This window comes from Eubalaena glacialis, chromosome 19, assembly GCF_028564815.1.
Source record: "Eubalaena glacialis isolate mEubGla1 chromosome 19, mEubGla1.1.hap2.+ XY, whole genome shotgun sequence".
Taxonomy (NCBI): Eukaryota; Metazoa; Chordata; class Mammalia; order Artiodactyla; family Balaenidae; genus Eubalaena; species Eubalaena glacialis.
This window is the reverse complement of record NC_083734.1, coordinates 7,754,321-7,781,624: the sequence shown is the minus strand read 5'-3', so window position 1 is coordinate 7,781,624 and position 27,304 is coordinate 7,754,321. Positions and strand designations below refer to the sequence as shown.

Sequence of the window (27,304 nt, the reverse complement as noted above, 5' to 3'; positions counted from 1 at the left end):
CAAAAAAAAAAAATCACAGACCCTTACCTTTCTTACAGAATTTTTATAGATTTCCTTGATAGACATTTCTTCATTTGCTGTTTTCCCTTAGGACCATTTCCGAAGGCTTTCAGTATTGTTGTTTTTAAAGTAATTTTCACCAGTTTCACTGGGCGAAGGGTCAGTGGGACTCCTCAGGCTGTCTTGCCAGAAATTGGTCCTTCCTATAGTATTTGTGTGTGTGTGTGTCTGTGTGTGAGTGTAGGTGTGTATTTCTTTGCATGTCATTTTTGTAGTTGCTTTAGGTATGTATATAGAAAACTTACCATTGTCTTCTTTTGTTGTCATGTTATCAGTTCAAGTGAAATATAGAAACTTTACCTCCCTATAAGTTCCTTTACTCTCCCCTATTTATTGATACAATTGTCTTAAATATTTCCTCTTACATACATTTATAGCCACATCAGACAGTGATATAATTTTTGCTTCAATCATTAGACATAACTTAGAAAACTTAAGAAGGGAAAGCCTGTTGTATCTACTACTATTTTTGATTCCTGTGTTCTTTCCTTTTTGATGTTCCAGGGTTTCTTCCTTTATTGTTTCCTTTCTATTTAGAGGACTTTCTTTAGCCATTCTTTTAGGGTAGGTATGCTGATGACAGTTTTCTTAGTTTTCACTCATCTGAGAATGCCTTGATTTTCCTTTCATTCCTGAAGCATATTTTTTTTCCTGGGCACAAAATTCTGAGTTGACAGTTCTTTTCTTTCAGCACCTGAAAAATATCCTATCACTTCTTTCTGGCCTCCCCGGTTTCTGGTGAGAAATTCTCGATTATTTGAATAAATTCTATCTCTGGCTGCTTCCAAGATATTTTTCTTTGCTTTTAGTATTCAGAAGTTTATGATATGTCTTGCTGTGGATTCTCTGAGTTTATCGTATTTAGATAAACTCCTTATTAAATCTGTAAGTTACGTCTCTTGCCAAATTTAGAACTTTTCAGCCATTATTTCTTTGAGTACTTTTTCACTCTCTTCCTTCTCTTTATCTAGGACTCTGATAACATGAATGTTATATTTTTTTGTTATGGAGCCACAGAGCCCTTAGGCTCTGTACATTTTTCCTATCCATTTTCTTTCAGTTGTTTAGATTGGGTTATTTCTGCTCTATATTGCAGTTCACTGATTCTTTCCTCTGTCCCCTCCATTTTTCCATTGAGCCCATTTATTGAGTTTTAAAAATTTGTTATTTATTTTTCATTTCTAAAATTTCCATTTGTTATTTTTAGATCTTCTGTTTCTTTGCTGAGACTTTATATTTTTACATTTGTTTAAAGCAGGTTCATAATTGCTCCTTGAAGCATTTTTATTGTAGATGCTTTTTAAAATCTTTGTCAGATAATTCTGATATCTCTATCATCTTGATTTTGGCTTTTTCCATTCAGTTATCCTTTTTCATTCAGTGCGAGATCTTCTTGAATGGTGAGTGATCTTCAACTGAAGCCTGGACATTTTTGTATTACGTTCTGAGATTTTGGATCCTATTTAAACCTTTTATCTGGTTTCCTGTGACATTGTTCTGTCAAGGTAAGGGGGGTGGTGGCACTTCAGTACTTCCAGGTACAAGTCCAGGTTTCCTTCTGTTGACACCTGAGAGGGAAGTCTCCTTATTATTCCTGGGTGGGGATGGGTGGCTCCCATGTGTTCTCCTCTGACCCCACAGTTGGAAGGTGGTGGCCTCATTACCACTGGGCAATGGTGAAAATGCTGACTTTCTACTAGGCCTCCTCTGACAGTGAGAAGGACAAGAGGTGCCTTGTTGTTGCCTGGTGGTTGAGAGTCAGGGATCCCCATGTCATTTTTTTTTTTTTTTAATTTTGAAAAATATTTAGTAGCATGGATACATGTTTACAACACAGTCTTAACTGAAAAACACAGCATATAACATTCTTTATTTATTTTCTTTTTTCTTTCTACTATAATGCATGCTCGCTGTAGTAAGTCACATCACATGTTGTAGTAAGTCAGATAGTATCACCCCATGACCCAATTAATATAGTCAGTGTTAACAATTTGGTCAGTTTCCTTCACACCTTACTTCATGCTTATATAAACATATACACAATTACATACATATATACAATATGTTTTTTTTTAATTAATTAATTTATTTATTTATTATTTTTGGCTGTGTTGGGTCTTCGTTTCTGTGCGAGGGCTTTCTCCAGTTGCGGCAAGCGAGGGCCACTCTTCATCGCGGTGCGCGGGCCTCTCACTATCGCGGCCTCTCTTGTTGCCGAGCACAGGCTCCAGACGCGCAAGCTCAGTAGTTGTGGCTCACGGGCTCAGTTGCTCCGCGGCATGTGGGATCTTCCCAGACCAGGGCTCGAACCCGTGTCCCCTGCCTTGGCAGGCAGATTCTCAACCACTGCGCCACCAGGGAAGCCCTACAATATGTTTTTAATTTTATAAATCTATTTATAGATTTTAAAAGTACTGGGTGGAATCCAGTACTGTATGGAATCCAGTACTTTTAAAATCTATAAGTAACTTGGATGGAATCCAAGTTATTTCTGAGAAATTGGATTAGGAAATATTTTTTTATTTTTCTGTATTTTCCAAATTATCTATATAGAACATTAAAAAAAACACTGAGTGAAGCCATACCTGAGTTAACCAGGTATTTTTGTTTTTTGTTTTTTGTTTTTTTCACATCTTTATTAGAGTATAATTGCTTTACAATGGTGTGTCAGTTTCTGCTTTATAACAAAGTGAATCAGTTATACGTATACATATGTCCCCATATCTCTTCCCTCTTGCATCTCCCTCCCTCCCACCCTCCCTATCCCACCCCTCTAAGTGGTCACAAAGCACTGAGCCGATCTCCCTGTGCTATGCGGCTGCTTCCCACTAGCTATCTATTTTACGTTTGGTAGTGTATATATGTCCATGCCACTGTCTCACTTTGTCCCAGCTTACCCTTCCCCCTCCCCGTATCCTCAAGTCCATTCTCTAGTAGGTCTGCATCTTTATTCCCGTCTTGCCCCTAGGTTCTCCTGACCATTTTCTTTTCTTTTTTTTTTTTTTTAGATTCCATATATATGTGTTAGCGTACAGTATTTGTTTTTCTCTTCCCCATGTCATCTTTACTGGCACCATTTGTGGGGTCCCATTACTGGCTGGCAAGCATGAAAGTCTCATCTTCCTTGAATGCTGTGAAACTGTCTAACTTCCTCAGTGCTCTTCTGGGCCTTTCTTTATACCACTGTTGGAAGCCTGCTTTCATTCTGTGTTCTTATTAATTTCTGTCATTGTCATCTCTAATGTGGGGCTATAGTACATCATATGTAATTCCTTTGTGAAATACTTGGTCATAATATAGAGCTGTGGTTTTCAGAATGTAGTCCCTGGACCAGCAGCATCAGCATCACCTGGAACTTGTTAGAAATGCAAATTCTTGGGCCCCAACATAGACCGACTGAATTAGGAACTCTGGAAGTGGGACCCAAAAATCTGTGTTTTAACAAGTCCTCCAGATGATTCTGATGCATGCTAGCTACATTTGAACACCACTGATGTGGAGGTTCGCATAATCCCTTGGCTCATGAGGAAGGAATGCTGGAAGTCTTAATGCTCTGAGTCACCTCTCAGCAAAATTGTTAATAAATGGCCTTTGTGGACATATTTTCTTATCTCCCCCTTGCCCTCCCTCAGGGTTGCCTTCCTTCAGGCACATCTCAAGAGACCTCTTTCTTTAGATACTTTCTTAGTTGATTAGCCAATAATTCTAGCTAGGGTATTAGCTGAAATTAGTATATTTTCAATTTAATAAGAGATTAAAGTGAACATCCTCCAAGATGCCAAGTATTCAGTCTCTAATAGGAAGCTATTTAGATATAAGATTGATAGAAGGGGAGGTAATGTTTTGGAGTAATGTTCGGAGGTAATGTTTTGAGATTTCTTCTGTTCTTGGTATCTCTTGGTTATGTGAACAGTTATGAATTGAGTCGAGGGAAGAAGATTCATGGTGTTTCCAAGTATCAGTATGTCAGTGGTCCCAGAGTTTGCTTTTAGTGACCATGGCTTTTAAGGCCTCAGAACATAGAGTGGTAAAGAAACTGGCCTTAGTATAAATTCTTAGGAGATTTTATTAGTTTAATGATACCTGGCTGGATACCAAAAGCACTAGGGCATGGTCGTCTCTGCCTAGTTCCGTATGTGTATATTTTAAATAGGTTCATCTGTAAGTTAGGGAAAATGTCCCTTGCCCTTTGTAACTTTTCACAGTCTTCTCCCAGTCTCAATTTCTTTCCAATACAGTTAGTCTAAGTGCTGCTTATCAGGGAGGAATCAGACTTAACCTACCTCTGTATTTCCTGATTTAAATTTGGTTTTGGAGACAGCCTCCTGCTCTCTCCTTGCTTGTATCCTGTTTAGATTCTCTTATCCAGTATCAATAGTTTAGAAACAGTTCCCAAATCTCAATGATCCCTCATATCAATTTAAGAAAATACAAAGAGTGTTATAAGTATTTATAGATGATCATGTGTGGTTTTCTTGTAAGATATAAGGAAATAGGTCTATGAATCACTTAATCTGTGAGGAAGATGAAGAAGAATATTAACTAGCATAGTTGTGACTCTGAATCCTTGCTGCTTTAATCAGGGACCCCAGAGTAATTGACCCCTAGATAATGAAATCCACTCTCAACTCTCTACATAAGCAATTATTTAAATAGTTAGGAGACAGAATAATAAAGCAGTTGCCCATTGCTTTTGAGGTCAATAGGTTAACTCTACAGAGTTTAATTAAAATTTGATAATAAATGCCTACTCTAGGCAGGATATTTCATTAGTCTTCATCGTGGCCTAGGTAAAATATTCCTTATAATTATTTTCTACCCCTTTTAAATTGTCTTCTCATGAAGCAGGCTTCTTATTGCTAATTAGGATTCTCACACCAGGGAAAGAGATTCCCCAAAGCCGCCTCCTCATTAGAAAGGGCTATCCATCACTGTAAAAGAATAAATTGATATTCAGCGATCTTATTTTTAAAACGTCTACACAATGAAGCCAAATTGTAAGCTTTAAACAAGTATCACTGCTCCCCATCCCCCACTTCGGCAATAGCTATGATAAAATTTCAGTCACATTCTTTTTGATACTAAGAAATTATTTTTCTGGTTCCTGCTTAAAATATGTATGGTACTGAGAAAATTCAGGTTCCTTGGTAAGCAGAATTGTATGTAGAAATTAGGTCAACAGGAAGATTTATCTAAAAAGTTCTGTCCTTTTTCTTGGAGAGGTGTGTGGTTCAGAGGAAAAAAATTTCCCCCCAGACGGAAATAAAAATCTATAACCACAAAGTAAGTGGGAATGCTGTCAAACTGTCTAACCTCCCCAGTGCTCTCCTGGGCCTTTCTTTATACCAGTGTTGGAACCCTGCTTTCATTCTGCGTTCTTGTTCATTTCTGTCACTGTCATCTCTAGTGTATCTCATTTAAAAAGCCTCCGTAGTATTTCCAGGCTCTGGTCTTTCCTATCCTCCTTCATCCTCCACACTACTGCCAGAATTGCGTCAACTCTCCTCCTTGTGAAATTTGACCAGTTAGATACGTGTCCTAATTCCTTAGCCCTGCGTGTGAGGCTGAACCCCTCATGGTCAGGTCTCAGCTTCCATCTTGGCCTTCTCGGATGCCCTTTGCTCATGGAGCCTCTGCTTCAACTACTCCGAAATCTCATGCTTGTTTTCTCTTCTTAGAATGACCATGTCCTTTTCTCTTTCACATGATAACTATTTACTCATCTTTTAGGAGCTAATTCCATCTCCCTTGAGAAACCTTTCTGGATTCCACAGGTTCACATCTCACTCTATGTTATTACCACACTTTGTTTTCATGCTTCTCTCAGAGTATGCACATTGTACCAGCATCTGTTTGAATTGCTATCACTTGCTGGCTTGAGCTCTTCAAAAGCAGGGATGGTTGTCATATCCTTGGTGCCAATTTCTGTACAGACACATTCTTGATACTCAATAAAATTGGTTGAATGGAATTGAGGATCCATTAACCACCATTGCATCCTCTTAGAGCACTTCATTTCATTTGCCTTCTATTAAAGTTGGTTCCCTGACCACATTTGTTTTTTGTCATTGTCTCTGACTGCACACAGTAGGAGCATAACAAATGTTGAATAAATGAATTAGTTCTAATAGCACTATTGAGCTTGTAATTAAGAGACACATGGGGCCTCCCTGGTGGCGCAGTGGTTGAGAATCTGCCTGCCAATGCAGGGGACACGGGTTCGAGCCCTGGTCTGGGAAGATCCCACATGCCACGGAGCAACTGGGCCCGTGAGCCACAATTACTGAGCCTGCGCGTCTGGAGCCTGTGCTCCGCAACAAGAGAGGCCGCGACGGTGAGAGGCCCGCGCACCGCGATGAAGAGTGGCCCCCGCTTGCCACAACTAGAGAAAGCCCTCGCACAGAAACGAAGACCCAACACAGCCATAAATAAATTAAAAAAAAGATTAAAAAAAAAAAAAAAGTCTCTTTAAAAAAAAAAAAAAAAAAGAGACACATGTATTTTTAGATTGCAAAATTCTCTGCAGATTTATTTCCTTGACATTACAATGACATATGACAGTGACAAAGAACTTCACATTTTGTGCCTTTCTTTGGTCACCTTTCAGCATTTGGATGAATTACTCTTCACTTATGACTTTTGTGTGAACCTCCCGGCTCTTCACCCGCCGCTTGTTGACCTGCGACTCGGCAATGTCAGCCCGTTCCTCGGCCTCTTCCAGCTCGTGCTGGATCTTGTGGAATTTGGCAAGGTTGACATTGGCTTGTTCCTCCTGAGAAAAGAAATGCATTTGAGAGAACAAGAAAATTTGACATTTTCTGATTCTTACTGCCTTTGTTACTAAAAGCAGCTATAGGATTTGCTTCATGAGTGAGAAAGCAAAAGGTTCTGTTCTTTGGTGATGTACCTATTTGGGGCAGGGCATCCCACATATTCACCTCTGTATTGGTGGGCTTACAACCCCCTGTTCATTCTCTCTCACTTGACTCTCTTCCTGACAAACTTAAGATGCTACAGTGACAACAGGGATATCAAAGTAGCAGGAATTTGAATCAACCTTGTTTCTGTGAAACAAACTTTAAAAAGTAGGCACAGTGGTAGTATTGGGTGTGGAGAACCATAAGGAAGGTTTTAGAATTAACAGGATGAGAAAGATAACTGCAGCCAAATGGAAAAGAAATGTTCTGAGGTGGATTCATCATGAACTTAAATAAGGCTTAGATTCAGAGTGCTCGTTGGCACAGCCCCTGTGGGTGCTGGAAATTGCTGGGAGTAGAGTGCTCTAGTTAGGGAGGGAGGTGGGTTGTAACCAAGAAGCATTTCTACACTACCTTGTCTGGAAAACTGCTAGAGGTCTCAGAAGAAATGAACCTGAATCTCTAAGGCTCCAATAATTAGTGGTAATATTTTTTTCATTCTAAATAAATACTCATTTTCAAACCTAATTTTGTATTCCCAATTTTGTGTTCTTTGCCTTAACGAAAGCCTCTTAAATTCTATGAGCTTTAGTCTCCACATATCCTGGCCCTGCTCCTGAACCTTTCTCTCTCACTGGGGAGGTACTTACAGCCTCTTCAGCTTGTCTCTTATAAGCTTTAACTTTGGTTTGTAATTTGTTCACCAAGTCCTGTAGCCTGAGGACATTCTTGCGGTCCTCCTCAGTCTGGAATGAAAGAGGTAGCAAATAGTGTCATTGTTTGAAAACACCTCATTTTTATTTTCTTGAAAGCAGTAGGCTTGAATTATATGGAAAGGCTGGTCACCTAGTAAGTAAGTTCCTTCACTCTTCTCTCGTGTTTCCGAAGACCCTTGACAGCCTCAACATTGCGCTTCTGTTCATTTTCAACCTCATTTTCAAGCTCCCTCACCTGGAAGAGGACAAAGGTGTTTAGCCACTTGGCTGTAACTAGCAGCATGAACACGTTGGGAAGTGAACAGGCTGCGAGACCCACCCTGGCCTCCAGCTTCTGGATGTGCTTCTTGCCGCCCTTCAGGGCCAGCTGCTCAGCCTCGTCCAGGCGGCGCTGCAGGTCCTTCACCGTCTGCTCCAGGTTCTTCTTCATCCGCTCCAGGTGGGCGCTGGTGTCCTGCCCCTTCTTCAGCTCCTCGGCCATCGTGGCCGCCTAATTAGCAGTAAAACAAAACCAGTAGAGAGAGCTGAGACAGCCCATCAAGATTCTAGCTTGACCACCCCCGTGTGGCCCTCTGCTCACGTCAGTGATGGCCTTCTTGGCCTTCTCTTCTGCGTTGCGAGCTTCCTGGATAATGTCCTCCATCTCTCCCTGGATTTGGGAGATGTCTGTCTCCAGCTGCTTTTTCGTGTTGATCAGGCTGGTGTTCTGGTTAAAATATCAAATTTAGAAATACTAAGTACATGAGAGCAAAATTACAATGTCCAATGTTCTAATGAACCCACAAACTAATTAATTAAGGTAACTAATTAGTATCCTTTCTTGTTCCATAAATTATCTGAGTTGACAATATACTTTTAGAAGACAGTCAACTCTGAATGTCACAGTTCATATAAACAAAAATATTGTTAATCCAGAGATATTACATATTTTAAACTGTAACCTCCGTAAAACGTTATGAATACATTTTTAGATAGTACTAATATTTGAGCAAGAATATCATTTTCAGTCCACTTTATTTTTTACTTTTATGTTATACTCACTTGGGTGTGCAGGAGCTGGACGTGCTCGCTGGCGTCCAGGAGCTCCTGCTCTGCCATCTTCCTGCTCCTCTCCGTCTGCTCCAGGGTGGCCCGCAGCTCCTCGATCTCGGCCTGCAGCAGGTTGGCTCTGCGCTCCACGATCGCCAGCTGCTCCTTCAGGTCCTCTTGGCCCCGGAGAGCATCATCCAGGTGGAGCTGGGTATCCTGTGGAATGAACGATCATTGAGACACCTTGTTCTCAGGGCTGCAGTCACCCCAACTGCCCTGGGACCATCTCCTGAGCCCATTTACCTTGAGGATGGCTTGGGTGTTCCTGTAGTTCTTCAGGGCCTCAGCAGCCGTGCGGTTGGCGTGGTTCAGCTGGATTTCCATTTCGTTGAGGTCTCCCTCCATCTTCTTCTTGAGCCTGATGGCATCATTTCTGCTCCGGATCTCAGCATCCAGCATGCTCTGCATGGACTCCACGATTCTAACGTGGTTCCTCTTCAGCTGGTCAATTTCCTCATCCTTTTCAGCGATTTTCCTGTCAACTTCAGACTTGACTTGGTTCAACTCCAGCTGGATGCGCAGGATCTTTCCCTCCTCATGTTCAAGAGATGCCTTAATGACAGCAAGGGGTGACATTAGCAGGGAATGGAAGCATTCAGAAGTTTTTCTGCACATGTTCCTTCCACTAAATTTGTGCTGTTTCTTTTTCTGTCCAATATATGTGGCTAGTCCTAATTTTTTTTTTGAATCTGTTTACAATGCACATTTTTGACTTGTACCTCTGCTTCTTCTAAAGCAGCCTGAATTTCAGACTTTTCTTGTTCCACTTGTTTCTTTATTTTCTCCAGTTCATGCATACGTTTCCCTCCTTCTGCAATCTGCTCAGTGAGGTCAGAAATCTCCTCTGTTCGTGAAAAATAAAAATTTAAAAATGCATTCAGTGAGGGAGAACATTCTTTCAAAGCTTTTGTTGAAGAAAAGGTAAAATGTACTCACGTTGCAAACTCTTGTTTTCCCGCTTCAAGGTTTCAAGTTGGTCTAAGGATTCCTCATAAGCATTCTTAACCTTGAACAGCTCTGTGCTGAGGGCGCGGGACTCCTTCTGGGAAGCTTCAAGTTCAGCACGAGTTTCTTCATACTTCTGTTTCCATTCTGATAGGACCTGAGGGCAAGGAATGGTCAAGACATTGGGTGGAGAAAGTTTGATGGGATGAAAACCATTTATTCTGACAACTTTCAAACAGAGTTGCGATGATCGGGGACTGAAAACTAATTATGAATGAGAAGAGTAGAAACCACAGGAGTCCCCCCTCCTCCCCACCTACTCATGGAGCCGGAGCTGCTGAGAAGAGCCCTCGGATGGTTTGAATAGGCACATGGAAGGTGGGAGGCTATCCTTAATCACATGTTGAATGCTGAGACAGAAACTGGTGCAGAAATTACCTTATCGAAGTTCCTTTGCTTTTTGTCCAGGGCTGCACAGGCGGCATTTGTCCTCTCCACATCAATCATGAGGTCCTCGACCTCATTCTGGAGCTGCTGCTTGGTCTTCTCAAGGGAAGCGCATTTGGCATTCACAGCTTCTACGTATTCCTCGGCATCTTTCAGACGCTGGGCCAGCTGCTTCCTAAAAAGTGAAATAAGGACAATAGAAGTGAATGGTCACTCAGGAACTCTTCTAAGGCATCCACCAAAACATTATAATTCCTATCTGGCTCTACATTATTCACAGAATAAATGACTAGATCTTTCCTTAAACTTTCTCTTGAATGAGCAGGTCCCTTCCTTAAACTTGCTGTTGAATAAGAGTCTCCCTCTTAAGTTCAGTCTTGAACTTTTGATTGCATTGAATATTTAGACCTTTAATAACAATATGTGTTATTTCTTATTACAGAGCTTAATGTCTACTTTTTAGTCTTTAACACTGTATTCTTTTTTCCTCTACAAATAACCATGTTTTTACATCTCAAAAGGGGGAGCTGTGCTTTTAAGTCTGATTATTTTTCTCTTACATATCTGTCACCCTGGACCGATTTTTCCATTAATGGCTAAGAGGGCGGAGCAGCACGGGAGGGTATAATTGACTCTTATTCTACCTACACCTGTATGGATAGGATGATGTCAGAAGTTCCCCTTTTAAAAAATAATCATTCAGCTTCCTCTTGCCTTATGTCCTTTTTCCTTCTACCTTCTGACTTAATTTCTTTCCCTAGACCACCTAGAGTATTTGTTTTTCTTGCTTAGGTTTATGTCATGCATGATTTTTCCTAGGTTTTTATTTGGGGAGCAATGGACATTTGCCCATGTGGTATTTAATATCAGGTGCACTTTGATTGTTAACAGAGCTGTTTTCATTTTAGGTAATTCTAGAACATACTTGGCCTCCTCCAACTCCTCTGTGCGCTGGATGGCATCCATCTCGTATTTGATCCTCCACCGGGCCACCTCGCTGTTGGCCTTGGACATTGACCTCTGCAGCTCAGCCTTGGCTTCCTGCTCCTCCTCATACTGTTCCCGCAGCAGGTCACAGTCGTGGCGGGCTGACTGCAGGGCGTGGGCCAGGGCACTCTTGGCCTGAGAACATAGAGATTGGTGACTTAATTTTATATCTTTAAAGTGATGTTTAGTCCCTAAGCTCCTGTAGGCCACCAGAAGAAAATCTGTAGACGTAAGCAGAAAACAATCTCAAAAGCAAGGATAATGACAAACAACAACAGCAGTGAGTAGGGCTAACCTTTATCTCCTCTTCAAGCTGCCTTTTCAGTTCTTCTGTCTGTTGTGTGAATGCTTGTTTGCCCCTCGAGAGCTGAGAAACTAATGAGTCCTTTTCATCTAGCTGGCGTGAGTATTCCCCTATAAAGATCAAGAACCAGAAAACTCAACCTTACTTTGGAAATTAAAGCTCTAAATTACAAACTGGAGCAGGGAAAGGGAGCTGGGTCTGAAACATGATGGAAAGTGTGGATTTTAGCAAACCACCAATTTCCACTTCAACCCTGGTGAGGACGTCTATGTGAAAATGAGAAGTAGGGAAGACTTTGAGGCAGATTACACACTTCTGAACAACACAGAAGTTTTGGGGAGATATTTCAAACTATTTGATCACAGTACAAGTTGGTGAAGAAATATGTGAAAAAAAATGTAAATCAAACCAACAAAAAACATTCCAGTGTTTTTTGTGTAAGGCAACAGTGTTGTACTAGTTTACCTTTCACTGAAACTTGATTGAAAGCGAATTTATTCTTTGGAAAATAGGAGACTTTGAGCAGTTGCCTCTGAAATGATGTTTGAAGGAAAATCCTGGAAGAATTTTTATATTAAGAAACAATCAAGTGTCTTTCCACCCCAAGAACGAGTTGGTTTGTGGAAACTAATCAGTTCTTAAACTAAGTGGCATTTAAATTTGTCTCCCATTCTTTAAGCACCATAATTCAGAAAATACACTATATAGTTGACCCTCGAACAATCGGGGTTAGGGGTTTCGACCCTCTGCGCGGTTGCAAATCCGCTTATAACTTTACAGTCAGCCCTCGTTTTTCACATCCATGGATTCAACCAACTGTGGATCATCTAGTACTGTAGTGCGTTTTTATAGAAAAAAAAAATCACGGATAAGTGGACCCACACTGTTCAAACCTGTGTTGTTCAAGGGTCAACTGTATTATGTTAAAAAGAGAGAAAACACTTTCAGCACCATTTTTGAACTGGTTACCTGGAAGCCTTATCTCTTTAACATTTAATAAGAATCACAGCTTTCAATTTTTTTTTTCATACCACTAAATTACTAGGAGTAAACATGTAATGAGGAGAAGAAACTACAGGGATCATTCTGATTATTTGCGAATACAGTTTTTCTTTTTCATAAAGTGTACTTATCAACTGTATACCAATAATAAAAGCCTTACTTGAGCTTTGTTCTAGAAAGAACAATATTTGAATGAATATGAAGGAGTACAGTGGTTCTCCAACAATTTGATCTACCTATTACGTTAATGGTCCAAATGACCCACAGAACAATTTCCATCTTGTTACCTCTCACTTGGGGAGGAGAACTTTGGTAGAAAGTTGGACAAGTTGATAGGGGGAGGAGTAAATGCAGAGACCCTCCAGTTTGGATAATCAAAACTCTATGTACCTCACTTGAATGCTCCTGGCTGGATTGTGGTCCTGAATATTTCCCTACTTAACTGTGGTGCTACCGGCAATTGGCAAGACTTCAGGGAAAAGACTGGAGTAAGCGTTCTTGGACAGGTCATTTCATCACTACCATAATCCGACATCTTTAAAATGGGGATAACATTACACAGACTAATGAGGGTAAAAAGGTAATTAACTTGTGGAAGCACTTTGAAAAGCAAAAGTAAATACTGTCAGGATACACTTTTTTATTAGATGACTTTTAGATTAGAGGGAAATCTGCTTTAAAGTGTTAAAAAACGAAAGAGCCTGGGTCTCTATTTAAAAGAAAACAAACCCAAAACCAAAAAGACAGAAAGGAAGAAAGTAGTCCATGCTGGTGGTCAATAAGGTGTTCATATGAGCAGCACCTCCCAGGGAGGTCATATGTGAGCTCAGGTAACTCAATGTAGAGTTTTTCAGCAACTGGATAGCCAAGATAAATGTATCATTCAAGGTCAACACTGGTAGATGGCCCACCTGATTCCGTCTGCAGGCGTGCTCTCTGAGCCGTCAGGTCATTGATCAGCCGCTGCTGCTCTTCCTCCTTTGCCTTAAGTTCACTCACTTGGTCTTCTAGAGCACGGCACGTCTTTTCAAGGTTTCCCTGCATTCAAGAAGTGGTAAACGGCATCTTAAGCAAGTATTTGGACCATAGAAATTTGCAGTAATCTAAGCATTCCATAGGAGCTGCAGTACTCATTTATTTTGAGAATAAACTAGCTTTACCAAAAAAAAAAAACAACTGAGGCCTTAGTTTGTGATGGAAAGAGTAACAAGACACATAGTCTAAACCTACTGCCACGAAATTGCTTTGTGAAACTAAGCCTTTACTCAGTTGGCTTATCTGTGATATGAGAATAGTGATACTCGATGACTCAGCTCATGAAACTTCTTTGAGAAGCAGATTATGTATTTGTGCTTAAGGGAAAAACAAAAAGCCTAATCAAGGTGAGGCGTTTTAAAAATTTCGAAATACATCATTGAATTGTATTTTTCATTGGAAAGAACTTGAGTTTTCAGGATGCATATTCTTTGGGGACAGCTCTTCTCCTGTAAAGAGGGAGCACGTGGCCCCATCACATGGGAGTTGCCCTTCCTGCGACCAGCCTCCTGCCATAGTCTCCTCCTGCCAGGTACTAGTGATTCTTGAAACGCTCACTCACACCTGTCCTCCAGAAATCTCTTTAAGACTTAAATCATGATTGTACCTTGGCTTTGGAGACAGTCTCCATGTTGCTAGCAAGGTCATCAGTCTCCATCTTCAGCTCACTCTTCTCCTTCTCCAGCTTCTGCTTGACCCTGTGTAGGTTGTCAGTCTGCTCCCCCAGCTCGGCCACACTGTCCGCGTGCTTCTTCCTCAGCGTGGCCGCCGTGGCCTCGTGCTGCAGGGTGGCCTCCTCCAGGTCCCGGCGCATTTTCTGGAGCTCGGCCTCCCGCTTCTTGTTCATCTCAATCTGGGCCGAAGTGGCCCCGCCGGCCTCTTCCAGCCGCTCGCTGATCTCCTCCAGCTTCCAGGAGAGGTCCGAGCGGGGCTTCTCTGCTTTGGCGCGGGAGGCCTGCTCTGCCTTGATCTCCTCCTCCAGCTCCTCGATGCGGGCCTGGCAGTGGGGAAGAGCTCAACGTTAGCTCCTTTATGTTAGTGTTTTGTCATGTTGAATGAGACTGATGGAAATCGTGGACTTACCTGTAACTGCTTGATCTTCTTCTGCAGTTGAATGCCAAGTGCTTGTTCATCTTCGATCTTGCTTTGCAGACGGCTCATTTCAAACTCTTTCTTGTTAGGAGAGCAACACATTAGCTCATACTCTGTCCTCTTGCCAGTCTTCTTGTCTATGTGTAACTGAACGTTTTTGTACTGCTGGTGTTGAGGAAGTGCTAAGTGCATGTTTTACAAGTCAGTACTGTACCATTTTCATTAAATACAAAAGTTAAAGATGTCATTATTTGTTTTTTTCTGTGTGCTGTGAAGTAATATTTTTGAGATCCAGACAACGAGCAGGTTACAGTTGAATTCTCTCATACTCACTTTCTGAGTTTTTCATCAAGTTGCTGCTTATCATTTTCTATATCCATTGTGGATTCTTGGGCCAATTTTAGGTCACCTTCCAGCTTCCTCTTGGCCCTCTGTAAGTCCATGCGCAGTTTCTTTTCTTGTTCCAGAGATCCTTCAAGCTAAATATAAATAATGTTGAGTCATAAGGATTGCTTAGCTTCCCTTTGAAGAAAATAATTTCCTTGATAATCCTAGACTTGCATCATGCACTTGCTGCTGTAGCTTGGCTTTAGCTTTGGTCAGGGTGTTCACTTTGTTCTCTTCTGCCTGCAGGTCATCCAGGGTCTGCTGGTGGGCCTCCTGGAGGGCCTTCTTTTCCCTGGTCAGCTTAGCTATGACTTCGTCCAGGCCTGCCATCTCTTCTGTGAGGATTTTCACCTAGAAAGGTTAAGGAAGAGATGATCTCTGCTCTAAAGCAGCTTAGTTAGATGGCAGAGTCTCTATATGCTGTATACAAATATATTTCGTACCTTGTTCTCTGCGGCATGTTTCTCCTTCTCAACCTTGACCAGTGTCACCTGAAGGTCATCTATGTCTTTCTTCAGTTCTGAACATTCGTCCTCCAGTTTCCTCTTCCTGGCCGTCAGCTCAGCATCGATCTCTTCCTCATTCTCAGCTCTCTCAGTCACTTCCTTGATCTTTGCCTCAAGCTGGATTTTGATTTTGATCAGCTGGTTACATCTATCTTCTGCATGAGCCAATCTATCTGCTTCCTGAGAAGGGACAGTAGACACTTTTAGATCTTGTTCTGTGGACATTTTCAGATTTTATTAAGATTTTGAAACCAAACAAATAAATTGTGCTTTAAAGCTTTAGGTTAATTTTTATTAGCTTTCCATCATTTAGGAAATATTTATTGGGCACTCCACTTATGACACTGGAGATATTTAAAAAAGGAATTGGTCATAATTCCTGATGAATTTATAATAAAATTATACTTATTAATGATGGGGTTCAGGATACACTATCCCAAAGTATGGTACCTTGGCATAATGAATATCTTAAGCTAGAGGAGTTTGAGAAAAGAGCAGAAATAGGAAGCCCACCCTGACCCATTCCCCTCACCCTTCTTCCCTGAAACAGGTCATAAAACTTCCATGTGGAAGGTCCCCTCCCTGTACTGGGAGGAAAGAAGACATTCTTATCACAAGAGGTGGGGAATTTAGGACTGAGAAGGCTGTATAAACAAAGCTTGTTAAACTAACCCTTATCTTCCTAGTTATTTCTTCATCACTTACTATCCCAGTCCAGACCCCTTTGTCTTGTCAATTCTTCACATATTTATCATTTCTTTGTCTAAAGGGTATAAAAGCTCCATGCTCTGGTCACTTCTTTAGGTCTTTATTCTCTTGTGAAGGCTCCCTTGTACACATAAAAATTAAATTAAATTTGTTTGTTTTTCTCCTGTCAATCTATCTTTGTCAGTTTAATTTTCAGACCCAGCCAAGGAACCCTAAGAGGGTCAAGGAAATTTTTTTACTCCCCTGCATGATGACCTGTGTTTAATGTGTTGGTATATAATTTCAGTTAGTTTTCTTTATTTAATATTATTTTCCAGAAAAGTTTAGTATATGGAAAGCAAAGAAAATGGTTGGGTATTTAGCAGAAAAGTGAATTAAAGGGAAGACACATGCTACAGTGACAGAGTGGGTGGAATTAATGGGAGCACGCGGAAGAACTAAGGGGAACGGAACATTTTAGAGGTGGTGTTAGAGAAGTAGCAAGCGTGTTTCTCAGGAGAAGAAATAGGAGTTGGAATATAAATCCTCTGAGGGCAGGGACTATGTCTCTTGCTCAAAGTTGTATCCCTAATGCTTGGAACTTCATGAAATATTTATTAAATGGGTAGTTGATAGAGTAATGTTGAAAAGAAGTCATATTATACTGAGAGGAGTATACTTAGATCAGTTATACTGATTATACTTGGATCATATTATACTGAGAGAAATTAACTTCCATACAATTATCTCTTGATTCTTGAAGGTGTGATGAACCCCTCCTCAATTTGGAAAACCTTTGTCTCCATAAACCACAAGGGAAGTCACAGTGCCAGCCTAGGTATTTATAATTCATTTTTCTTTAATTTTTCTAGTTATGTGTCTAAAACCTGTGCGCCCACTGGAACCAGTGCAGATTCCCTTCTGAATTCAGAGAACTAGAGAGTAGCTTTTAATGTTTCTGTTGTTGATTTCAGTGGTGGCAGCTGAAATTTTCTTGTCATTTGGGTCACAGAAATGGGTTAGGCAGTGGTGTTGATCAAATATTTCTTCTCAAGCCTCTGGATATTTCTTGGGACGTCAAGACAAGAACATCAGTACTATTTCTCATGCTTTGCCTAATTGACACTATTTATAGAAAGCATTGCCATTATCTTTGCAATGATCTTATTCTTTCAGGTCCTAGAGACTTTCTAAAGATATAGTTGAGAGGGAAATTGCCAGGGGACCATAGATTTTAAAATTCAGAATATGGGTTTCGAGTTGATACGTTCTCATCATAAAGTCTCCTCGCTCTTCACTGTCAACATTGTTCTTTCTTCACTGCTCTTATTTGCATTTTTCAGCAGGGAGACTCTTAGGGAACAAAGATCACTTTATTTACTGCCCATATTGTGCTAGGAGAAACAACAGGGGGAAAGGAAAAATGCTTTTATTTTCCCCTTGTCAACAAAAAGGAATCCTACCACAGAGCTTTTTAGTAATATTGTATATGAAATTTTACGGAACATTCTGAGGAGTTGTGAATTAAGAAAGATTGATAATCAGTCCCTTAATAAGGTGGAATTTAGACTCTCCCCTAGCAACTGCTGAATCGAAATTCTAGCATCAGATTGCAAGCAATGGCTTCTGATACTCACAGATTGAACCTGGAGCTGCAGGTCATTTTTCTCTTGCATCAGAATTTCAATTTTCTCTTCAAGTTCTTTCAGTTTTGCGCTTGACTGATCCGGCTTTTCTTTGGTCTCCTCATCACCTTTCGGGGTGGGCGTCTCCTCTGTCTTTGCACTCTTGAGGAGGACCTTGATTTTGAAATACAGCTTCATCCAGGGCCAATCTTTCACATTCATGAAAACACGAATATTGTACTGGATACAGAAGATGGACTGTCTCTGATAGGAACAGAAATGTTCAAAGGCAGGTATAACAGGAAACAGAATGAAAAGGCCTTGGCTGATGGGGTTTAGTAACGTTTCCTATTTTACCTCTGCTCCTCCATCCTCTGGTACTCCACTCTTGCCAAGAACCCTCTGCACCTGGCCTGGGTTTGAATAACCAGCTGGGCCACCTTGTTCTCTCGCATCTCCTCTAGTACCCCCAGAAAGCCAGCTTTGAAAAAGACCTGTGCATGGGCAGAGTTGCAGATCAGAAACTTTACATAGACTCCAAAGGGACAGGCATAGTGTCTGGTGGGCCTTAGAGACTATTACCTTGGTTAGACCACATTTGTACTTGGTGTGGTCAATGTCGAGGGACCCAAGGAGCTTCTCAGAAGCATCCTTGCCGTCAGTGAATTGTCCTTCAGGGATTGCACTTGCATTTAATATCTTGTATCTGTTTGAGCCAAACAAGTAAATGATACAGCTGTTGTCGCCAACAAGAAATCTTCCTGCCTCATTATAGAAACAACTTAACTGTTGGGTAGTCTAACACAGATAAACAAGCAATCATATCTATCTCTTTATCTAGTCTTTGTGTATTCAAAGGGTGTCAAACTTTTGGTATATCGATACGGAGTCTTTTAAATTTGTTGCTCTTCAATTTTAATAGAAGTTATAAAGGACAGGATTATTTCATTGAAAAATGAAATAACAAGAACCTTGTAAAATAATTCCCAGTGAGAAAGTCTGACCCGTATATGAAGTCTGCATGCAGGATTCTGCTTGGGAGCCCCTTACTGAAGACGCGGATGCCTGCCAGCACACCGTTACACCTCAGCTGGTTCAGGACAAGCTCATTATCCAAGAACCCTAAAAAGAGACACATTTTCCATATACTAGTCTAATGAGCAGTCACACTAGAGCTTGTCTGGATGTCAGAAGTGTCTTACCAGGGGTTTTGGTTACATTGGGGACGATGCACCGTACAAAGTGGGGGTGAGTGCTCCTCAGGCTGGTCGTCAGCTTACCCACATTCTCCTGTGGAACCATATGAATATTTGGTTAAAAATGCACTGTTTTTGTACATTCATATTTATAGACATAATTATCATGATCCATGATACTGTTTTAATTTCAATGATTAGTAGCCAGATTGAATTTGCAGAGGGTTATCTCTGGAAATATCTCTATTTTCCCTATCTTTGTGCCTTATAAACTCGCTGTTGAAGTGGTTATTCATTCCTGTTGAATTTCCTAGCGTATGTTCTAAAGTTATGGCATTTTAACGTATGGAAATACTCTGTCCATAATCTTTTGCCTAGATAATGTGGTCCGATTTACAAAAAACTCAAAATCTCCTTCCAGCTCTCCCATTTCTTTCTTTACCCAGCTTTCAATTGTATCTGCTTCTCTAGCACATGCTTATTCCTTATAATTACATAGCTGTGTCTTCCTGCTGGTTTCATAGCAAGGGGCCTTTTAATGCCTTGTTCTGGGAATTGGCAGAAAACGGACAGCCATATTGCCAATGTGAGAGGTTTTCCACCCTATGGAAATCCTGATTTTTCAGAATAACTAGAACTTCAGTTATTACAGATAGGATTGTCAACAGATAAGTACATTTTCCTTAAAAAGCTATTTCTTATCACACCTGATTTCTTATTTTCTTCTTTAGATCAGCCTCCAAATCCTACCACGATTTTTCTGTCCTCACCTTTCAGAATCTACTCATTTCAGTTTTATGCCAGTATACACCTAAGCACCTACCCCATTTGGATGCTCCCAAAGGAAATCTCATGTTTTGCTTCATCTTCTCCCAGAAGAAGCTTTTAAGTGTCAGAAGACCTTATTTCCCGGCCCCATTATTGAATTTTACCATCTCATACTGACTCTGACCTCCTGGCACCTGTGTCTCCTATATACTGAGCTATCTCCTCCAAGCTACCCCACACCTTCCTGCGAGAGTCAATGCTACCAGTACCTGCTGACCTGTCTCCTGGAGCCACATTTAGCTCTAGAATCCTTGCAAGATTATTTACCCTTCCCCACATAGTAAAGTAAAATTTAACTTCCTGAACCTAGTTAGAGAGAGAAAGTGAAGTTTGTACCCTGAAGACAGCTGACACGGTCTGGAAAGAAGAACCCTTCTTCTTGCCGCCTTTCTTTGCACCGCCACCCTCTAAGGGGAAGAGAAATCACAAGCACTCATAGTACAGGCTTTCTCTGCCTCAGTTTTATACATTAAGTAAAAGATTAATTCTGTTGATAATTACCTGCTTCAGATGTTTGCTCAGAGAAAAAGAAAGCCAGAATCTTCACTGTGGAATTCTGGTACAGCCCGACCACCGACTCGTTCAGGGGGTCCCTGTTCTTGTGCAGCAAGCCAGTGATGTTGTAGTCCGCGGTGCCGGCGTGGTGCACCAGGGAGGAGTGGGCCTCAGCCCTGCCTTTAACCGCCTTGGGCTTCAGGAAGCAGGGAGACTTTCCAAGATGCTGTTCATACAGCTTGTTCTTGAAGGAGGTGTCTGTGGCCTTGGGGAACATGCACTCCTCTTCCAGGATGGAGAAGACGCCCATAGGCTGAGAGAATGAAAAGAAACATGACACTTGAATTTTGTCTGCCTGTAGAAATAATGTGGAACACAATGATCCTATTTGAGTAAATTCGTCATTTCATTCTTTACAGTTAGTGAGAACTCATTTCTTTGGTCAGAAGTTGTTAAATCACAAATATTTATCAGGTACCTATCAAGATCCGGGTGTGGTGTTGGGCTCTGGGATATGATGGAGAGTAAGATAAACAAGGAAGGAGCTCTGGTGGAGTTTGTGTCTTTGCCCCAAAGGCCTTAGAGCAATATTTCTCCAGGTGTGACTTGCAGATGGGTTGTGTCAGAAGCAGTTGGTAAAAATGCAGATATTCCAAGGCTCCACCCCACACTTACCCAAAAGTATTTCTAGGAGTGAGATTAGGGAAATGTGCAGTTTTACTAAAAGTAATAGTGGCAAGTCTTTGACACAACTGAGAGCCTCTTCTTTAAAGCACTAGAAATTCCAATTTCAAATGCCAGCAGTGATGACTCCAAGGCTGACAAAGAAATAAGAAGTAAAACGTGCTCTCCTCAGAGCTCTTTTATGAGGAAAGATGGCTTAAGTATCAGGCTTGCATTGCACACTGTGGGGAAATGTAGAGTTCTGGACTCTCTAGAAAAGATTCAGTCTCCTTTTACCAGAATAGCTACCTTGGAGTTGGCAAAGGAATTTTCCTGATTTTAGTTACAAGTAGAAATCTCTTACCAGAGTATACAGCGAGTGTTACGATTTTCTTTTAAATACGGGTCAGCAGTGTGATCTGTGATCTGAGAAAGGGAAGTGAACCCTCTCGAGGATGTCAACGCAGGCGTCCATGTCGTTCCCAACGTCGATGAACGTCCACTCGATGCCCTCCTTCTTGTACTCCTCCTGCTCCAGCACGAACACGTGGTGGTTGAAAAACTGTTGCAGTTTCTCGTTGGTGAAGTTGATGCACAGCTGCTCCAGGCTGTTGAACTGGGTATTTCGAATACCAAAGAGTTTGAGTGAGTTTGGAAAATCCAGTGGAGACTCAGCAAAGCAGACACAAAGCGGAAGGGTGCTTTGAGGCTTGTCATTGATGCAAACAACTCACATCAAAGATCTCAAAGCCAGCGATGTCCAAGACCCCGATGAAGAACTGCCTGGGCTGCTTGGTGTCCAGCTGCTGGTTGATGCGGGCGACCATCCACAGGAACATCTTCTCGTAGACGGCTTTGGCCAGGGCTCCCACTGCATTGTACACCTTCATAGACAGAGTAATGATCGTTGCTGTTATTAAAGACGTGTCCTGAAGGCCTGGGAAGTGTGAGATTCACAGAGGTTGTGCCATTACCTGCTGCACACTCTGGCCTTTGGTGACATACTCATTGCCGACCTTGACCTTGGGGTAGCAGAGGGCTTGGAGCAGGTCAGCAGAGTTCAGACCTTGGAGAGAGGCAGCCTTTTCAGCAACTGCAGAGACACAATTCAGACATCCAACGTGACCTACTATGACCCCACAGCTCCTCGGGGCAGAGTAAGGAATGAATCATTCCTGTGTGGGGTTAAATTTGTATGTGGCCATCAGATGCTCAGGTGCAAAGGAGACATGGGTTTGGAGTGGGCTTATTTGCCTATATTCTCTCATTTAACCCAGTTGGAGGTTCATTTGGTACCTTCAGTGCCATCTGGCTCTGCTTGCTCCTCACGCTGCTTTTGCTTGAATTTCATGTTCCCGTAATGCGTTACTGCCCCCGTGAGCTTGAAGATGGACACTTTTTCCTCAGAAGAGAAGCCCACGATGTCAGTGGCGCTCTACCAGGAGAGATGAGAGGGCAGAATTAGGGCACAAGACACTAACTTATTTAGAAGAACTTATACTGTGTCCTTATTCACACCTACAGCAGGTTGTCGTCGTCATTTCCATACACAATGACTTACTTTTAAAAAACTGCATGTGTAACTTACGTCTGTGGCCAACAGCTCTTCTGCGTCATTAATGCTAGCGACTGTGATCTCCCCTTGACTGACGAAGGCATAGTCATATGGGTTGGTGGTGATCATGAGCATTTCTGGGTACATAGAATTCAGGGTGTATGTTTTACATTAGAAGGTGTGCTAATAAAAACATTGGCTTCTAACTTAATAAATTTAAGCTCTTTCATACCAACTAGTTCTGGCTTCTTGTTAGACCTGAGCTGATAAAATATATGGTAGCTTCTTTCTGCCTTTCGCTGGAAAGTGACTCTAGACTTCTCCAGAAGATCTGCAATGGAAAGTAGACATTGGATTAGAGGGAAAAATGATAAAGTGCCTGGAATGATTTTGGAACTTGGGGTCATAAGCTAAATCTCACTGGCCCCATGAGATTTCAGCTGAATGGTCCCGTGAGGTATCACATATTACGTCTCTACCGCTGCGGTTGCTCTTGCCACCTCTAGAAGGAAACTGAAGTTGCCTGGCTCAAGACATGTTCATTTCTCATACAGAAGATTCTTGACATTTCAAATATAATTGATTCTTGATAACCTGTTCCTCCTCAGGGTCTCTTCTCGCTTTATAACAGAGGGGTTACTAAGGGCACCATTTATCAAGGCTCACACTAGGAAGAAATCACATACACTAAACCCAAGTTATATACCCCCAGTCTTAGTTTTTTCTTAGAAAAATTTGAAATTTCTTCTGAGGCTGGCATCCTTCAGATAAGCCCAGCAACTCCTGGCAGTTTCTAGAGGACCGTTGGCTCCTGACTGAAGTGGGTGAAGCACACTGTGGGCTCTGGTTAAGCCTGGCATTACCCACAGGCATGTTTGGCAGTGACTGGTGTTTCACAGGCTCCAGGCTCAGCAGGAGCTGTACGATGTTCCTCCCAACCGTCATTTGTCATTCTTGGATTCTATTTAGGAGGTCCTGTTACTCACATGTTTCAATATCAGCAGAAGCCAGTCTCCCCGTGCTAAGGAAGTGGATCCTGATGCATTCACCCTTGCAAGTGAAAAAGATGATGTTATATACAACACTGTTAGCACACGAGTAACAAGAGATAGAATTAGTAACTCAGACAGCCTTCTCTGGCATTTGAGAGGACACCTGAGAAAACCCTTCTGTGAGCCACAGACTTACAAAGCAAGAGGAGTTGTCATTCTTCACGGTCTTGGCGTTGCCATAGGCCTCCAGCGGGGGGTTGGCATTCATGATTTGATCTTCCAGACTCCCCTGCAAAGGCAAGAGCAGTCCTCACATGTGGGGCTCGGGAGTTTCTTACTTGACAGCTTGGATTCTGACGTGGCAATCAGACCCACCTGCATTTTGCCAGGAGTAGGTTCCTCCTCCTTCTTCTCCCCAGTGACTGCAATTGTTGCAAAGTACTGGATGACACGCTTCGTGTTCACGGTCTTCCCAGCCCCAGATTCTCCGCTGTCAAGCAGTGATCAAATATGTGTGAGAAATTAAGCTCTGTGACAAAGGAAACTACTTCCTCCATTAGCATTTACTGTCTTATGCGCCTGTCTTTATATGTCTTTGTCAGAGTGCCCTAGATCTTTCTCTTCAGGCCACGTTTAGCCCATATTATTTCTGTTGCTTTGCACTGATAAGCATCTGAGACAGTCGATCATTAATCATGTAGCACTTATTTCTTGAGTGCTTAAAATGTGTCAGGCTCTCTTCTAGGTGCTGAGGCCGGGCTTCAGGGGTCCAAGAAGCAGCTCCTCAAGCACTATGTAGTAAATGAAACAATTAGTAAGAAACTCTCTGAAGCAATGCATGTGTTCTTCAGCTTCCTTAGACTAAAGATATTCCCAAGTTAGGTCTTTGAAGGAATAGACAGTCCTCAAGTAGGCCTTGGAAATGACCCACTGGTAACATCCGCAAAGTGCCCAGACTTCAGAAGGGGTGTGCTCACTCTCCAGTACTGGGCTCTGGCCGTGTGTGGACATGGTGTTTTGTATCTCCCAATCCCTGGAAAGCTCTGGAACTTTTAAGACTGGACTAGCAAACGATGTAATTTGGGACATTGTTATTTTATATTTGGATGCAATCTGAGCCCTATAATAAGTGATAGCAATGTTTAGTTCCAGGCTGATTATGCCATTGCTTTAGTATGGGGCGTGAACTAATTTCTTCTTTTGCATTGTGATTTTCCCAGTGAAAATAAAATAGGAATAAGTCTCAGAATAATAATACATACGTGATTAAGATAGACTGATTCTCTCCATCTAGAAGAAAGACAGTGGACAATCAGCATATCTACTAGTTACACAGACAAAACTTTCTATAGGGAAACACTGAGGGCATTGAGTGTAAGTGTCACATTCAGTGGAGTTTTTCCGTATGTTACTGTAAAGTTACACGTGGTGTTGTTATTATGTCTCTTAAGTTGGGGAAGAGAAACATGAAAATGTGTCATATTTTAAACTCCTTACGCCCCACAGGAAGTGTGCCCTTCTGGTTTAAAAGAAAGAGCAATCCTTTCCAGAGACACGTTCCCTAGTTGTCATCTGTAGGTTCCAGCGGCCTGCTCTTTGCTGATGAATGCATATAACTGAAAAATGCACAATATGCTAAGGATTTGGACTGTATTTCATAGTTCCAAATAGTGTTAATCAGGCCAAGATTGAGATTTAGTTTCTAAATGGATCAGTTACACACACACAAACACGCACACGCGCGCGCACACACACACATCTCTCTCTCAAGGTCCCAGACTGCAACCCTAATTCTGATCAGCCTCCCAAAAGCATGCTATTGGGTCAAAGAAAGATCAGGTAAGAGAGGGCGCCTCAATCAGAATAAAGTTCTTTTAAGGGGGACAGTGACAACTTCCTTTTGAATGCAGTGTCCCCGAATACCATTTTCATTCAGAGAGAGGCTATTATCTCTGAAATGGGTTCTGATGACTTTAAAGACGTAACAATACTTCTTAAAGTATCTAATTCAAAATCAACAGGAAACTTAGGTACTAAAATGATTGAGCATATGTTTTTCATTTCTATTCAGACAATACTATTCAGCTGTTAATTTAACCTTTTTTGTTACTTAAATATATAAAATCATGTATGTCTAAGCAAGGAGACTGTAAACAAACTTATTAGGGTTGGAGTAGTAGCATAGTCTGGTAAAATCGTGGAGGTAGAATCAGGAGAACTGAGTTTTAATCCCCACTTGACAACGTGTACCTCTCTTGTGCTTTAGTCACCTCTTGTGTGCAACTAGGGGGTTGGATTTGAGTATTTCTAAAGGTCTTTTTAACTTTTCCATTTTGTGATTATAGGTGGTGAAATAATTTGTATGAAAAACAGTCAAGCCACTCACCAGTCAGCATGAACTGATAGGCATTGTCAGAGGTGGCGAAGATGTGGGGTGGGGCCTCCTGGCGCTTTTTGCCTCTGTAGGCAGCCACCACCTCTGGGTTGTACACTGGCAGCCACTTGTAGGGATTGACGGTGACACAGAAGAGGCCTGAGTAGGACTGCACCGTAAAGGAAAAGAAGGAATATAATTATTTCACGGGGACCTTCATAACATACTGTTTTTCAATATATTAACCGCCTGCATGAGCAGAGGCCGTGAGAACAAACTCACGTAGATCATCCAGGCTGCGAAACGCTCTTTGAGGTTGTACAGCACTGCTGGCTCGTGCAGGTGGGTCATCATGACCATGTCCTCGATCTTGTCAAATTTGGGAGGGTTCATGGGGAAGACTTGGTCTTCTTTCACAGTTACTGTCTGTCAAGTCAAGTAAGAGAAGCCAGGTCGACAAAGGAGTGTCAGCTCCCCTAACTGGCAATGGGGCCCAGTCTAATCCCCTCCAGATGTTTTACTCACAGCTCCAGCTTCGGTCTTGGCTGTCACCTTCCCTCCTTCTCTACTCTGCACGTTTGCTTTCACATAGGACTCCTTAGGGTCTACCACGAAGATTGAGGACTTGGCGTCAAAAGGCCTATTCTGGGCCTCCATGTGCTGCTTTTCAGGCATTCAGAGGTAAGGAGCAGCCTCCCCAAAAATGGCCATCTCAGCGTCAGAACTCATGGCTGTGGGTTATTGATGGCAGCAGGGCACCGGATACCTAGATGTAGAGACAGAGCTGAACAGTGAGCCAGGGTGTGGGTGGACCTTGTACCGTTGTTTTTTGGTCAGTGTGCTTCAGTGGCCATGCTTATTTCTCACCCTGACTTGAGGGATCACTCGCATGTACTATGCCAGTGTGGTGATAGAGCAGATCATTAATTTGAAAATCTTATCTTGGTAGCTTAATATTTGTGATATTTAAGCCTCCATTCTATCCTCTATATTGTCAGCCTTAGTTGACAAATGTGGAGGAATTGATGTTTCAACCGGCAACATCCCAAATGTGTTCAGAATCTTTTCTCCTTCTGGTTGCTTTTTTTACTTTCCTTTTTCCAACCTCCTGCCTTTCCTTTTTTTTGACATTGTGGTTATAAAAGAAATGGAAAATAACTATTTCCAATGCCTTTACAATCTAAATGAACCTATTTTTAAAACTCAACTATTTAGGCAAATTTTCCTCCTGCCTCAAATTATTAAAATTGGGTTTATTAATTGGATGTAAACATTATTAAAATTGGATTATAAAAAGGTAAATCTGGGTCTTTTTTGGACAAAATTCCAGGTTGAAAACACCTGAGAAGCACAAATATCCTCATTAACTAATGCTATTAGGTAAGTAAAGGGAAAAGTACAG

At 41.7% G+C, this 27,304-nt stretch overlaps 1 protein-coding gene across 1 annotated transcript; it reads right to left on the bottom strand.

Annotated features, from left to right (window-relative positions):
• Window positions 1–6,679: 6,679 nt before the first annotated feature.
• On the bottom strand, window positions 6,680–26,631 carry LOC133080445 (myosin-1-like). The gene is given in 38 exon segments (XM_061176347.1): window positions 6,680–6,832; window positions 7,628–7,723; window positions 7,824–7,928; window positions 8,013–8,183; window positions 8,274–8,399; window positions 8,735–8,938; window positions 9,026–9,334; window positions 9,502–9,626; window positions 9,719–9,884; window positions 10,166–10,349; window positions 11,100–11,296; window positions 11,457–11,575; window positions 13,379–13,505; window positions 14,110–14,499; window positions 14,586–14,675; window positions 14,924–15,073; window positions 15,156–15,332; window positions 15,425–15,667; window positions 17,812–18,061; window positions 18,157–18,293; window positions 18,382–18,505; window positions 18,804–18,921; window positions 19,002–19,089; window positions 20,160–20,230; window positions 20,325–20,631; window positions 21,427–21,597; window positions 21,716–21,865; window positions 21,956–22,074; window positions 22,278–22,416; window positions 22,570–22,673; window positions 22,769–22,867; window positions 23,523–23,586; window positions 23,725–23,817; window positions 23,904–24,018; window positions 24,791–24,818; window positions 25,915–26,071; window positions 26,185–26,328; window positions 26,428–26,631. Coding segments are annotated over 38 exon segments (5,814 nt in total).
• Window positions 26,632–27,304: the final 673 nt, after the last annotated feature.